This window comes from Morchella importuna (assembly GCF_003444635.1).
Source record: "Morchella importuna strain M04M26 chromosome Unknown Morimp01GS003, whole genome shotgun sequence".
Classification (NCBI taxonomy): domain Eukaryota; kingdom Fungi; phylum Ascomycota; class Pezizomycetes; order Pezizales; family Morchellaceae; genus Morchella; species Morchella importuna.
In genome coordinates, this window is record NW_025763400.1 from 1,840,421 (window position 1) to 1,853,723 (window position 13,303).

The 13,303-nt window shown below is 47.2% G+C and overlaps 3 protein-coding genes across 3 annotated transcripts; 1 reads left to right on the plus strand and 2 right to left on the minus strand.

Annotated features, from left to right (window-relative positions):
• Nucleotides 1-1,703: 1,703 nt before the first annotated feature.
• Nucleotides 1,704-3,587, minus strand: LAJ45_02007 (uncharacterized protein; the record flags this gene model as incomplete). Its single annotated transcript, XM_046111599.1, has 5 exons — nt 1,704-1,711; nt 1,769-1,871; nt 2,020-2,599; nt 2,691-2,988; nt 3,068-3,587. 5 exons carry the CDS (start codon nt 3,585-3,587, stop codon nt 1,704-1,706), a joined length of 1,509 nt encoding a protein of 502 aa, XP_045975543.1.
• A 4,707-nt stretch (nt 3,588-8,294) lies between these two features.
• Nucleotides 8,295-10,126, plus strand: LAJ45_02008 (uncharacterized protein; the record flags this gene model as incomplete). Its single annotated transcript, XM_046111600.1, has 7 exons — nt 8,295-8,630; nt 8,705-8,906; nt 8,968-9,319; nt 9,371-9,691; nt 9,752-9,964; nt 10,018-10,030; nt 10,088-10,126. The coding sequence occupies 7 exons, from the start codon at nt 8,295-8,297 to the stop codon at nt 10,124-10,126; spliced, it is 1,476 nt and encodes a 491-aa protein (XP_045975544.1).
• Nucleotides 10,127-11,568: 1,442 nt separating this feature from the next.
• LAJ45_02009 (uncharacterized protein) lies at nt 11,569-12,936 on the minus strand (the record flags this gene model as incomplete). Its single annotated transcript, XM_046111601.1, has 5 exons — nt 11,569-11,865; nt 11,964-12,041; nt 12,119-12,723; nt 12,811-12,831; nt 12,915-12,936. The coding sequence occupies 5 exons, from the start codon at nt 12,934-12,936 to the stop codon at nt 11,569-11,571; spliced, it is 1,023 nt and encodes a 340-aa protein (XP_045975545.1).
• Nucleotides 12,937-13,303: the final 367 nt, after the last annotated feature.

Sequence of the window (13,303 nt, forward strand, 5' to 3'; positions counted from 1 at the left end):
ACGTTCACAGCAACTCTCCCATTCCTCAATCGAATGTGTATACTAAAAATCCAAATATGAAAGTGATTATATCAAGAACGGCAGGCCGCGTTTTTTCTTTTTCTTTCTTCCCCCCCCCCCCCCGGAGAAAAGTTGTAATTCGCCACGACAAAAGACTTACGCTCGCCAAGCTGCTTTCTTCTCATCCAAGGGTCCCAATCCAAGGTTGAGGGGGTCGGGAATCGAACTGCTAACCTCCATCATCAGTACTAGTCGCTGAGTTACCATACTCTTTCCCAGTCCGGTCGGTTAGACTCAAAGTGTGAGATATGTAAATATATTAACCACTAAGCTGCTCTTACCACAAAACCACACGACGTGTTTTGGGCTTTTGAACCTATGGTCTTTGCTTCGGGTTCAGCGCTAGCTTGGTACCGCAATGCTTGATTTTTAGTACACGCTAGTAGTGTGTGAGCTCTCTGGATGGTCTGCATGACAGATTTTCTCCGAAAGCCTGCTTCTATCTACACACGCCCAACCTATCTACCACTCCTCTTGCCCCACCTACTCCACTGCAGCATATTCCAAATACATTAATGCGGCACAACGGTAAGCATCCCCGGCCTCACGGCGTACCCCACCCAGCAGGTAGGAGAAAATATCGCTCATAAAAATAAGTGCATACGTACTTGTGTAGTCATCATCCACGATAAAGGGTTTTCGAAATCAGGAAATTAAAGAAGCAGCGGGCTACATGGTACCTTCGATTCTCTGGTCGAATAAAACCAAAGCAAGATCAAGGGGCGAGATCAGAATTTTATGATCAGCTATGTAGTATGAACGTGGGTCGCTCCCGTCCTGCCCGCATGCATTCGGTTCACATCTACCCCCGAGTCAAAACATCACATCCACCTAGACATACACTACTCCAAGATACTGCCAGCATGCTGCGCGGTATGAGTGACCGATTATCGTACATAATTTGCACAACTTTTACTTGTCCACTCATCGCTTTGTCTGATTTGAAGGTTGAGAAGTTGGCCTCGAATAAGGGACAGCTCTTATTCTCAAGGAAGAGATATGGCATGGTCGGGCCGCCCTGCGAATCATACATTACGAGGTATTTATGGTGTCTCTTTACTACATCTGGCGCCATGCGGTACATTCTTGTCTGGACTCGGACAAGCATAACCAGCCATCGTCTACCTCTCCACGCCATTAATGGAGGATATAGGTGATTGAGATAAGACTATAATGAGCACTTCAGATAGTTGGTAGGTGGCAATTACTTCAACAAGAGGATGTTCCAAATTAACTTGCATGTTTTTCGAGTGATCTCTCATGACCAATTTAGCAGTCCTGAGATTCCGGACGGTGATGAAAAGCCCAAAACCACATGCATATGCACGTATTACGTGCTAGATTTGTACAGGTGGCAAAGTGCAGTACCAAAAAGCGGATTAATCCAGCACCTTATCTGGCAGAATATCCCATGGGTGCGTTATTGCTAAGGTACAATAGTTTAGATCCTGGTTCAATTCGGAAGTTTTACACAATCCCGTATTTCTGCAGCACCCATTACATCCCCTTTCTTGATATTTAGCTGCTTTAAATGGAAACTGGGCCCTCATAGCAGTTTCTATGTCGACTGAGTACGTATCGAGTGATAATGTGTGACTGTGATTCCCGTGACAAACAAATCCTGCTTGGATTTACTTCGTACGTTACACACCTATAGTAAGACTTAGATACTGAGTCTTAGCTCCAGAATAGACGATATTTGTCTTACAGGAACTCCCGAACGTCGTCACACACATGAGAGGGCGCGTTTGGAATGGTGTCTGACATTGTGTCGGAGGGTTATCATAAGAAACTTCATTAGCTAAGCTCATCTATCTATTACCAACCATTTAAAACTTCTATAACGTCTATCTATGATGACTATTAACGCCCTATACAAATGTGATATATAATCGAGTCCTCTCAATCCTGTGGTGAGTGGCCATCCTTATATCTCCACAACCTGCTCAAGTCCCTCACCGTCTTCCCTCTCTGTCTCTCTACGCTCCTTCTGGCATCCATTGTACCTCTCGTCCGTACAGTCCCTAAAGTCCTAACAGACCTTGAAGCATCTATCCTAACCCCCACAGCTTCTGCCGTACCGTGTGCCACATTCTCTCCATGCGTCGCTCTCGCCTCCACCTCAGTCCTATTCAAAGCACCTTCCAGACCGGCCTCCTCCTCACGCTGCATAGCAGTATTCTCGTCGATCTCCACCACCTGATCCAAGAACCCGCTCGCCTCGTCTACAAACATGCGGTCGAGGTAGTGCTGGTTCATCAGATGGCCGCCATGCCCTTTGTTCTCAAACACCTTCCCCACAAACCTGTTTGACAGCTTGTCGCGCGTGAAGTGGAGCACGCCAAAGAGGGCAACAAAGTCATGTTCATTGGCGTAGTGCTCAATATGGCGGATTAATCTCTCCTCTTTGGGGGGGCCGGCGGAGGTAGTTTGCGAGTCTGTGGCGAAGGAGCTGACGCTAGTGGAGTATTCAGAGGAAGTAGTGCTAGGTGGGGTGGGGATGTAGCGGACGGGATTGTTGAAGTGATTGGCGGCACAGCTGGTATGTGGCATGCACGGATCAGCATTGCGTACCGCACAGCATGCACACGTGCACAACAGGGGAAGGTGAAAGGTGAGACATGACGTACCCAAAAGTATAGATCTCCAGCTTGTCAAATGCATCACTCGGAACATCGGCGAACAAGCTGTCCAGTGCCGTAGAGAGAATGATGCCTCCCTGCGAGTGCGCTACCACTACGACTTTGGTGATCTCATTGTTCATCAGGACGGCCTTAAGATGTTGGTAGATGATCCGGGTGTCTTCAGTGGAGTATGAAAAACATCTCTGGACGAGACATTCCATAAGGTCGAACACTGTGCCGTACGTCTGGTTATGCACGCCAACCACAGGCCGTTTGAATATTGAGCTGAGCATGTCGATGTTTTCTGATGATATATTCAAAATTAGATTAGCCCTTCTCAAATTATTACAACCACCCCCTACAACTCCGAGAAAAAAACCAACCTTGCAACCAGTGTTCGCCTGCAGCTACGCCATTTATAAAGACCCAGTTCTCTTCGGGCTTGACCGCATAGCCGTCCAAATTAAACCTGCTATAGACGACCCGCGGCCCCCTCAACTTTATGCACAATATCCACACTATGCCATAATATAACCCCACAAAGAGCCAAAATGCACCCCCGGGAGCCGCAATAGCCAGCGGTACCGCAATAATCAAGAATATGATTCCCAACAAACCCAAAACACAATGAATAAACAGATCGCGCATATTCTCGCGACTCATGTACAGCTCCGAGTACCTGTTTGTCGAGCGTATGGGCAGAAATATATGCGGTACCCATAGCAGTAAACTCGCGACAAGCTTGATATCTGCCCAGAGCAGTTTGAATGGAGAATCGCGGAAGTTCAAGGGCGTGCTAGACGCGCCGCCGTCGATCTGTGAGGGAAGATAGGAGACTGGCATCGTGAAGAGCTCGCGGGGTTTGTAGAGGGGGAGGACGGGGGGGCGCGCCATCCTGGCCATCGTGATCGGCTTCTTATATGCACAGCTAATATAATACAGTTAGAGAAGATGACTGCTATAAATCGTGGTGGGGCTGGAATTCGTCATGTATTTCTGAGAAGCGGAGTCAGAATGGTGAGGAGGATGAGGCTTGGAGGAGTGTGTGGTAATATTGCACATGCAATTCTATTGTTGCCTGTCAGCTGGAGGAGAGCCTGTAAGGTGAAGAAGGCTGAACAAGTAGCACTGGATAGGTACTGATCTGTTTGAGCACAAAACGAGTCTGGGAGTTTGCCATATCAGATATTTTGGATTCGGCTACCACCTGACGTCCTGCAGCTCCTGACCCGTCATGACGATCCTCCTGGGTCCAGGGGTTAATTTGGCTGGGCAGGCGGGTACGTTTATTAGAGGACCTTGTTTCCATCCAATTATTCAACTACATGTATGTACTATTCTTTGAAGCGATCTAGGTAAATATTTGTCGCATAGTGAGGCTTGATATTGGTCATTTCCTGCCTGAAGGAGTTCCGCAGGCCGGCTGTGCCTGCAGTTGAGCGTTTACTTTCTGACTTGGCGTTGCATTATTTGGCCTTGATAAGGATAGAAGAAAAAAGCCCTGTAAAGGAAATACAAGGAAAGGGAAGATATGAAACCTCTCAATCTTGGGCGTTGAATTGATTAATCATGTAGAGTACATACATGTATGTATGTAGAATACATGTACTTTACCTACGGGAGTTGAAACTTGACATATCCGCCCTGCAGGGTTGCCGAGTTACCGCTCCCTGGCATAAGGCTTGTATTTAAGCTTCTTTCTCGTTCGTAGGTATCATCTTTACGTCATCATGCGTATTACCTAGACTACTCGTAGTTTTTTGGCGTTTCCGGACGCAACTGCTATTGCATACCATACAAAAGATAGCCTTGGCGAGTTTTTTCTGTGTATGCAATAGCAGTTGCGTCCGGAAACGCCAAAAAACTACGAGTAGTGTGTGGAGTCGTATTTCCATCCGATGTTCTCGAGATGTGCAGAGTGGCGTAGCTACGTATACATGTACCGTACCTACACACTATGTAAGAGCAGGCAGAACGCACCATATATTTTTCCAGCATTCGGAAGGAGGCCACACAAATTTAATAAATGATGATTTTGATAATTTTGATAGTCTCTCGTCTGAAAATCGCGCCAGAACGTTGGTACAAACTGTGTCTTGGCACAAATCCTAACCTATATATGTACTTATGCGCAACGCCCAACTCAACCTACATAACACACACACCCTCCCCACGATCACTAATCTAGCTGTTATATTATTATAAGCACATACATTAGCGAATAGAATTTATGCGTGTCTGGCCTCCGTTAACCAACTAGCCAGTTGGTAGTAATAGATGGGAGACAGCGAAGCTCTCACTTGTATGTAAATACATATTGTACCTCCTAGGTACATGCCTGTATTCCACCACCAGAAACGAGTTTCCAGCTCAGGGGTGGAGCGCCTCATCTGTGTTGCTTTGCTGGCGTTCAGAAAGAGAATAGAGCCTGTGGTAGGTATTGTCCAAAAGGGCGATATTTAGGTGGATGAAAGAGTCATTAAGTACAGGCACTATTTTAAACCCCCCGAATATCAGAACGAAGGTACATTCAATACTGTCTGATATAGTAGGTACATACTGTAGCAAGTAAAATCTCCGAATCAAACCATAATCCTAGCCTGCAATTACCGTAGCAATACCACAATCTCGCGGTCCTCTGCCAGAGCCGATTCGAAGATTATATGGGCATTCCGGGTGGTATTAATTCGTCTCCACGTTCTGTCGCACAAGACGTTGAAATTCCCCTATTTGGTTATTTATCGTGAATATATATATTCGTCCCTAATATAATATTGATCTCCACGCATACTTTCTGGAAAAGGCAACTTCGACGTCAGTCCCCGAGGAAGGTGACATTGTATTCTAGCATGGACTTTGGGTGTGTGTAGAGGTCGGTCTGTCTTGAGAGCTGTTACGTTAAAAACTTAAAGTTTCACCACGTGCGCACCTCCTCAACGATTACCCAGCTGTTAACTACATGCATTACCACACGTGCATTCCTTTCAGAAAGCACTCCATCTTGCATCTCTTAATGAATTTAAAAAAAACTCCGGAAGAGGCTGGGATTGAAGGAGTCATATCGTGGTTCACAGCTTGATCATGAACCTGGACCATGTGGAGAACTGGAAATGAAATCGCCTAGATCATGAGATGTCACTCACTATCCGGTTCGCCAGACATGCCAACCCGGAGCTCGCACAAGTCGTTCATTACTAGTGGAAATTATAAGTGAGTTGTAAACCTGCTCCGTCAGAGTCTCCGTGGACAAGCTAATTTAAAAGAAGTTCTAGTGATGTGCGGGCCAGCCCGCCTATATTTATCCTCATCACTCACTTGGACGCCCGCTCACCCGGACAGTTAACACAATAATATCTTATAACGGCTTACACCCCTCTCAACCAATCATCATAAATTATCCGACTAAGTCGTTTATATCTATTGCTATGTAGGCACTGGGCTAGAGCACCTATTCTGGATCCTCTGGGCGGCAACTGGGAAAGATACTCGAGACCCATTCATGACCGTGGGATAGAGAGAACTAGCGACGCCGATACATGGTCTCTGTGCAGCATAACTATAGTCAGCGTTGTCATGACGAAATACTTACTACAAATGGAAACCTATTATAACGGGGTCTGATCAGGATGTAATACAACCTGCCCATTACCTACTATTCGGCCGGTCATAATCAGTCCTACTTGTTATCCCTAATTCTCAGAATCCCTCTTCAACCTTATATCAGACTGTCCACGGCAGTCTTCCTTCGTCAATTTTGGATCTCTGCTTTTACGGGCCTTTCAAGGGCTCTCGGTGTTTACTCTTCGCGGACTGGGTTCTCCTCGATCTATTGAAAGCTTAGCCTTTGCTGCGCCGGGAGTTTCCGTACAAATAATTCAAAATAACCGACAGCTAACTACAGTACCGTACATATCTAGATATTCAAAAAATATGTGTAACCAAATCTAATGACTAAAATAGCTAGGACAAAGATTTGGACTCACAAAATGGAAGGAGTTGTGACTGATTTTGAAAATTCTAGCTATATAGCTACATGTATGTAATGTAGCGTGTAGGGCCAGGGACGCTACCGGCTATTTTAGTTTCCGCGATATCAGGCACTGCCACAGTCACCACGGCGGTCACTACTTCTTTAGCTTCCATTCCAGCTGGCCTTGTCCTCATTGGAAGTCTTTCTGGGCTCATGCATATCCAAAAGAGTTACTGGAATGGAAAGTTATTCTGTCATCCACTCATATGGAATGTATAATAGGTACACGGTAGTTTTGGGTAGGGATAGCCTCTGGAGGCACGGCCTGGGGGGTCTGCACTGTTGTCAAAAAGAACCCGAAGCCCAGTGCCGGGGTTACATATTGGGGAAACAGAAACTATGAAGTTGACTTGTTTCCCATGGCATTGGTCAGGCGATACCTGGAAACTGCATGATACGTGGACTCTTTAGCATGGAAAGTCTTCATGGATATCTGTGTCGGGGATAGGCTCGGACCACCACGTCGCTAAAAATACATAATCAAGTGAGTGATAGAAGGTGATCTTCGGCTAAAGTTTAGTGTGTGGCACGTGTGGCACAGCGACGTTAGAACTGTTCCATAAGTGAGGAAATTACTCTTCTTACGTATCGATCTTCAAGAACGATTGTGCCTTTACGACACCCCTTTTCTGCACTACAGTGTAGGTAGCTGGCACCATGGTGCGAGTGAGGGCGGAGAGGGATCAAATTCTGCTGGCGAACGCATCGAGAGAACTGCCCTATAGGCTACAGATTGGTAGATCCAGCGTAATACTACAGCTAGATCTACTCTACTACTAGGTTCTCTAATACACCTACTACATGTATCGAGTACAACTGCCTGATAGGTAATCGATAGCATCGAGTATCCTAGTTCAGGATACAACCAAATCAACACCTCCACCGCCACCAACATAAAAGCAGTATTACAAAGACAAATTTCCGACTTCTGGGCATAACTAAGCACTTGACTTTGAACATAATTTACCAAGTACCTTCGCGTCTAGGTATTTTGTGCCTTTTTGCCTAGAGATGATGTCCCTTTGCCGCCCAGTTTAGTGCCTGATCTCGCCGCCCCACTACATGATATATGTGCTAGCCCCTAAAATACAATAGGCAACTCCCCGGCCGTTGTTCCACAGCAGTCATCAACAGTCCATCGTTTGGCGCGTCAATAACGCAGGGGGTTTACAAAACCTAATTTTTTCATTGCATGAACATTGAAAAGCTTGGATGTCTTGACTTAACAAGGCCATTGACATGTAGATATTAGGATGTCCCTCGAGGCGTTCTTCATGGATTAAGCTCACCGGACACTTGTGAGCCGCAGCATAGAACCCCTTTGCGCCTATCAAAAGTAAATCTACTAATGGATCCCCAGCCCAAGGATCAAGGTGGGCTTTTTTACCCCTGGCATGCATACATGTATGCATGTCTTACTTACTTTTCTCGATGGAAACATATACAGTACATACCTACCGAAATAGTACATAAAGGTTGGGAGGAATGGAGAATAAAAAGCGCTCTCCACCCGGCCTTTTTATCTACACACATCTTCGCCATTGTCTTTTGTGCAAAGAGTTGTTCGTTCATACACCATAATGTTTTTCCCTAAATCTTCATTCGCAGCTTTGCTGCTTGCAATGCCTATATCCCAGGTTACTGCGACATTTGGCGGATTTCCTACTTCACCCATCACAACGGACCTCGTGTCAACTAAGCTCAGATACGCCCGTTCAATGGGAGGGTATCCTACTGAGGTTAAAACGGATCTTCACTCAATTCCGCATGCCAACACTCCTCGTTCGGAGCGTATTATGGGCAGAGATGCAGGCTCTGTGATTTCTGAGGGCGTAAGGTTATCAAATGACTTTTGGAATTATTTCTGGGACTCCGATAAACAACACTATGTATCCAAAAGACAGACCTCGGAGACGGTATGTATATACAAAAAAAAAGCTCTATATACATCTATACCTTATGAATCTTCAACTGACAATATCAATTAAAGCTCGGAGACTTCAATGGAACCCTTCTATGGGGATATGTTGTTGGCACTCAAGGCCTCCTTGAAGCCCAGGCTCAGTCTGGCGAGTTTTCAGATGAGATTACCGCCGCCCTAGGCACAAATGGCATTGGGAAATTCTTTCAAAGCTCACTCAATGCATACACCGCATGGGTCTACCCGGGGACAGACAAAGATGCTTACTATGGTTTGTCTAGATATCTTGCACTCTTCGGGGCGCGGAACATGTGCTAAAACTTATATCGCAGATGACAATGCTCAAGTCGCAATCGCGTTCCTACGTGCGTACGAGCTCGGACTTCCCGACAAGGCTATGTACCTTACCCAAGCGCAAAAGGTCATTGACTTCCTCTCTGGTGGCTGGGACGAAACCAATGGTGGCGTCACCTGGCATTATGGTAATGCGGGTAGAAACGCCGTCACAACGTCCTTGACTGCCGTGGCCATGTTGAGACTCGTTAAGCTTGGACAGGTGACCCCAGGAATGTCTAAGTCTCAGTTGATGGCGTTCGCGGTCAAGTGTATCGAGTGGGTTCTTACTGAGCTGCAGGTTGACTCGGGGCTGATCAAGGATGGTCCTAACGATGCACAAATTTACACGTACGTGGGCTAGCTTTTAGTTTTCTCATAACCTTGCTAACGAGTGTCTAGTTACAATACTGGTCTTGCCATCCATGCTATCTCATTGATGAACGAGCTTAACCCTAGTTACAACGGCGGAGCCAAGGCGAGGACACTCGTAAACGCGGCACTCGACAGAAGCAAGGGCTTGTTCGACACCAGTGTTACCAACGCTGAACATAGATATTGGTGGGACAATGTCTTCTTCTGCCAGCTCCTTGTCGAGGGATTGGCAGAGTACGTCAGAGTCTTTGGCAACGACAACAAAGCTCTTGCTTCACAGATCAAGACTGAGTTCCAGAGACATACCGATTACATTATGACCTACTTGAAGGATGGTAGTGATGGACTGTATGTTATCAAGCTCCCCTTTGCGAATCTCCCCAAAGCTACGACTAACATCAATTTCAGATACTGGCGAGGTCTTGAGCTCTACACTATCAATGAAGACACTCTTGCAGCATACAAGACTCTTACCGGAGATACTACAAGACAGCCCAAATATGCCCAGGAGGAGAGATACTACGATGCGGCTAGCAAGGCTCTTCCAATTGCCCAGCGTGGAATGGCAAAGACCGTGATCGGACAGGGCGGTGTAGCAAGAATCCTCTTGATTGCCGCGAGGTATCTTTGATGATTTACTATGTTTTTATGTTAATTATCTTCTATGTATCAAGGGATGAAAAGGAGGTGGGGAGGCGTTTTTGAAGATTATTGTGTGATTAGGCAACCACTTACATGGCTTAGACTTTTCTGTACAACTTGTATATTGCGAGTGCAAGATAGACTACATGTAGCTTTTATTGAATTTCATGGCGTTTTAAAATTATCTCGAGAGTGTATGTTCATCTGATGATGTTCCAGAAACTAAACTCACTTAACTTTCACACAGACATAGTATAATTCTTCGAACCTTAAAATAATAGCCTACTAGGAAGCCCGAGCCTGATATTCTCAAATAATTGCCCAAAAAGATAATTTCAATTACCCATGCATATAGGCTATCGATAAACGTATTATGAGTTGCGAACCTTTCCTGGGCGCACCTAGCTAGTATTATGAAACCCGCTGTAATAATTATATAAGAGGCATATATAAGACGTAGAAGTACAACTTCGGCTTACCATATATAATCGACGCTGTCACCATTTAAACAGTGACTTCGATCTTGCGAGATAAGCTCGAGCCGGCGACGGATATCTCCATTCGATCTGACCTTCATTAGATGGACGGGAGCACCCGTGCTTACCGTCTGCGGTATACGGGGCCAAGGAATACGTGGGCCCGCGCGTGGTCAAAAGCGGCGTCTTGGTGCCCGAGTGATGTTTCATGATGCAACACTGTATGTAGAAATGGCTGACATTTCCCTAGTTGATGAGAGTGATATCGCCGCGATCGGTGACCAGCAAACTGATGCAGGCGGGTTTGGTTTGTATATACAGCGAAAGCTTGCTATAACGGTACGCTCGGGGCCGGAATTTGGTACCGTTATAGAGAGATTACCCTTATATAGGAGGTGCTGGTGCTGAAAGCCAGGCAAAAAGGACCGAGAAATGCTACCGTTATAGAGAGATTACCCTTATAGAAAGTACCGTTATAGCAAGCTTTCGCTGTAGGACTAGCTGGGTGATGGTATGATGGAAATTAAGGGCTGGGCTGTGCCGCGTGCGAGACACCGCGTGCGATCTTTAAGTTATGCACGCGCACATATCCACATTCTTGGTTCCGTTTCGAGCGATTTTTTTGGCGGTCAGCAACGGAGATGGCTACCTAGTGCGAACGCTGCGTTGGGAGAATCATGTGCAATCACTCGTCTCTGGATCTTGGTCTAAACTCGTTATTCTTTGTTCTAATATTTCCTTTTTCTTTTTCTGGTACCGTTTTTGGTCTGGACCATGCACCTACAGTCGCAACTCGATATATATGCCGGATCCCTCCGAAATTCTAATGTTTTTACTGCAAAATCAATTTGCTATCCCGTACGAGATTTGGTGAATCTTGGCCATCCGGCATAGCGAGGTGCGACTGTACCTACATGTATGCAGTGAGGCCTCTACTACATACTGTTGATCCAAAATATCTCGTTTTCTCCCGCAGTTCCCGTTTTTATCTACCAAACAATTTTAGCTAGCATTTGTGCGCAATAATGAACTTGGGGTGTGATAATATATATATTATTCTATAAGCTATATACCCCAACAAAACCAATCCAACCCAACACTGACCACCTACAGCCCCATCTCCTTCAGCGCGACAACCAGGTCCCTAACACACTCCTCCAACAGCCTATAACTCATCCCCAGAATCTCCCTACTCCTGCTGTTATCCACCTTATAGCACCCTTCCTCCGGCAGCCCATCGTTCGGTTCCCGCACCTCCGGAAACTGGTCGGCATACTCGGGGAAGCACTTTGCGATGATGTCCACAATAATCTGGTTGGAGAAGTACTCGTTCGATGAGATCAGGAAGCGCTTGTTGGCGGCGTCGGGCTTCTCGAAGGCGAGGATGTGCGCTTCTGCTACTTCCTGTTGCGGGGGTTAGCGTGTGGATGGGGGGTGGGTGTTTTGTGGGGAGATGGGGAGATGGGGGGAGGGGGGGAGGGGGGGAGGGGGGGAGGGCTTACTCTAACGTCGGTCCAGAGGAAGACACCGCTGTGGGGGAGGCCCTGCTTGCATTTACCGCGGATAAAGTCCAGTGTGCGCTGAATCCGTTCGTTAGCCCCTTACTTCACCGCCGGATTCTCTATAAGAAGAGGGGGGGGGGGGGGGAACCCCATACCTCATTACTAGTATTCAGGCTCTCCAAGCTCGAAATATACGGCTTCGGCGGCCCAAACACCATCGGCGGATTAATCGTCGCAATATCGAAACCGGGTTTCTCCCTCTCTACAAACTCCCACGCTGCCTTCTCCGCCAGCTTCTTACTCGCGCGATACCCGTTCAGCGGATTCTCGAGGCCAGTCTCCCACGTGATTGGGTTCCAGTCGGCCTCCGTGTACGTCTTTCCCGGGTAGCTTCCCTGCGCGGCGTCGAATATCGCGGCGAACGAGGAAGTGATGACGATGCGCTTGACGCTGGGGGCGTACTTTTGGGCGGCCTGCAGGATGCCGACGGTGCCCTGGATGGCGGGCTCCATAAGCTGCTTCTGCGGGTCGGTGACGTTGAAGTGGAATGGGGAGGCGGTGTGGAGGATCCCGTCGAAGGGGGGGTCGGACTGTACGGCGGCGTCGAAGGCGCCGGGGACGACGATATCGGGGACGAGGACGTAGTCGAGTTGGGAGGCGTGCGAGGAGTGCGCGGCGAGCAGCTTTTGCGCTTTGTCTTCGCTGCGGACGGTGAAGCGGACGGAGTAGCCGCGGGCGAGGAGCTTCTCGAGAATGTGTGCTAGGAGGGGGGGTTAGTTATTTTGATGGCCATCTTGGATGTGGAGTGGTCCCCGGGTGGTTTGGGGGGGGGGGGGGGGGGACTTACAGGCAATGAAGCCGGAGGCACCTGGTGGGAAAGAATCGTCAGTATGAGTTTCCGTAGAGCATTGGAGAGGTAGCTGGCTTGAGAACTGAGCTGGTAGAACTTACCGGTGAGCAGAATGCGAGTCATTTTTGATGGAATTAATGGATAGTTGGGTTTGGGGTATCGACTATAGTTTCAAGATTGAAGAATTGGGTTTGAGGAACTCGGAGGTGGGGCTGTGGTTGGATTTATACCCCAAGAGCAGCTCTCGGTGCACTTTCCCCCACACTCTGTAATTTACGTCATGAGGGAATATGTGATCGCATCCGGATACAAGGGTTTTTGATAGCATAATGTTCTGTAATTCCACTTGAGGATCGGATATACGGCGGGAATAGGACATATTCCAGCTCGGTGGAAATACTCCTTATCAGAGAATGGGTAAGCTACATGGAGATAGAGTACATACATGGACATCAATGTGTGCATGATCAACGCGCTACATCGTGAACTC